Source organism: Fulmarus glacialis, unplaced genomic scaffold, assembly GCF_000690835.1.
Source record: "Fulmarus glacialis isolate BGI_N327 unplaced genomic scaffold, ASM69083v1 scaffold5290, whole genome shotgun sequence".
Taxonomy (NCBI): domain Eukaryota; kingdom Metazoa; phylum Chordata; class Aves; order Procellariiformes; family Procellariidae; genus Fulmarus; species Fulmarus glacialis.
Window position 1 is genome coordinate 25,971 of NW_009189462.1, and position 1,793 is coordinate 27,763.

General features: G+C 53.5%; 1 protein-coding gene across 1 annotated transcript in view; it reads right to left on the reverse strand.

The window, feature by feature from the left end:
• PODXL (podocalyxin-like) overlaps window positions 1–1,793 on the reverse strand; it is a 14,519-nt gene that overhangs the window by 1,116 nt on the left and 11,610 nt on the right. Inside the window, exon 7 of the mRNA XM_009582082.1 lies at window positions 566–622. Coding sequence (XP_009580377.1) covers window positions 566–622 — 57 coding nt within the window. The remainder of the gene's footprint in view (window positions 1–565; window positions 623–1,793) is intronic.

Sequence of the window (1,793 nt, forward strand, 5' to 3'; positions counted from 1 at the left end):
GGAGGGATTCACCGGGGAGCTGCAGTCCTCGGTCAGCCCTTTTTTGGGGAGCGCAGGGCTCTTAAGAGGCACCCCTGTTAAAATCCGCCTGGATTTACATCTTGATTTATTACAGTGCTCCTAATAAATGTCAGGAGACAGGCGTGGGAGGGAATCCATGGAGAAGGAAAGGGATGGAGAAGTGAAACCGCAGGGCTTGGCGCTAGCAGGGGGGCTGCGAAGGCGCTGCTGGGGGGTCCCCTGGGTTGCACGCGGCGGGGGGGATGCGGGCAGGGATGGCAGGATGCTCGAAAGCGGAGGAGGCACCGCTCCTCTCTCGCAGGGCTGTTTTCCCCCCCCATGGGGTTGCTGGTACAACCCCCGGATGGATGCTCGGGCAGTGCTTTCTCCCCGCCGCGGCAAGGCACCCCCTCCCTGGGCAGCAAGGGGAAGGGGTCTTTAAAGCTGGGCTTTAGTAGGCTTTAGTCCTGTTAAAAGCTACTGAACCCTACCAAGCACCAGGGGTGAGAGCTGGGGGTGTTACGGATGCGGTGCCCGCCCCTCCGATCCCTGTGTTGGAACTCACATTAAAGATCAGGGCCACATGTCCATCATCAAACCCGGGGAGATCAGGGTGGATGTGCTGGTTATTTCCAAGGTAAAACAACAGCAGGGTTTAAAAGGAGGGGGAGGGAGAGTTGGAGAAAAATAAAAAAAAACTTTCAAGTCATTTTTGGAAAAGAAGCAGGAGGAAAACAAAAGAAACCACCCAAAAACAAATGCAGAAAGGAGAAATGTGTTTGATTTTCTAAAACCCTATTGCAACTGCTTGGAAAAAGATCTCTTCCCGTGCTCTGAGCAAGAGCCGTATGGAGGAACTGGCACCCCTTGCTTTGGTTTCGCTACCTTACCCTGTGGCTGGAGGGGATTTACCTTCAGAGCATCCAGCCAGGGCTGGTACCTGTTCCTGGGCACCATGTTACTTGAGGAACATGCATTCTCATTGCTATTTCTACCTGTTTTCTGAACAACAGGGGGCAAGAGTGTTATGCTGCTCCCTGTCCCTGCCGGGATGTTTTTCATCCCCACCAGAGAGATTTCAGCCAAGGGAGAACCTGGCCGCGAAACCCCCTTAAGCTCCAAGGGGACCACAGCGGAGGTCAAATATCTGTCGAGGTCTTGCATCCTCCCCCATTCCTTCCCGAAAAATCAAGCCTTGTAAAAACAAGTCTGAGACCAGCATTGATTTGCTCTTCCCTGCCTCCTGTGTTCGTCTCTGCAAACATTTAAAGCAAAGGCTGCCTTATCCCTCGCCTTCACGCAGCTCCTGGCACGTGGGGTGGAGGTTGGGACCCCCTGGGAAGGATGAGCTGGTTTGGGGGGAAACGACTTGAAGTAGGATGCAGGGGTTTGCTTTTCCATCGGGAGGGTGCTTTACCCCAATTGCATCATTTGGCCTCATTTTTTTTTTTTTCTTTTTCCCCCTTTCTGTTGCTGTCTCTCCTCCAGAGCTAAATCCTCAGCAAGAGCAGCAGGGGCCGATGCAAACCTCGGGTACGTGGCAGAGCTCTCCCCGCAGGGCGTGGGAACGGCCAGTCCTTGCAGGTGGATGCTACACTAAAATCACCCAGAATTAGTTCCCGAGATAAAAACGATACTAATTTTTTTTTTTTTTTTTCCGTGTCTGTTCTTCCTTAAATCCTGCTGCTCTGAAATTTGGCCCTGGCCCAGCTCTCCTAAAGGCTGAGCTGTACCACGTCGATGCCCTCCTGCGGCCGTCCTGCCGTCCTCCCACCCTGCAACCAGCCGCGGGC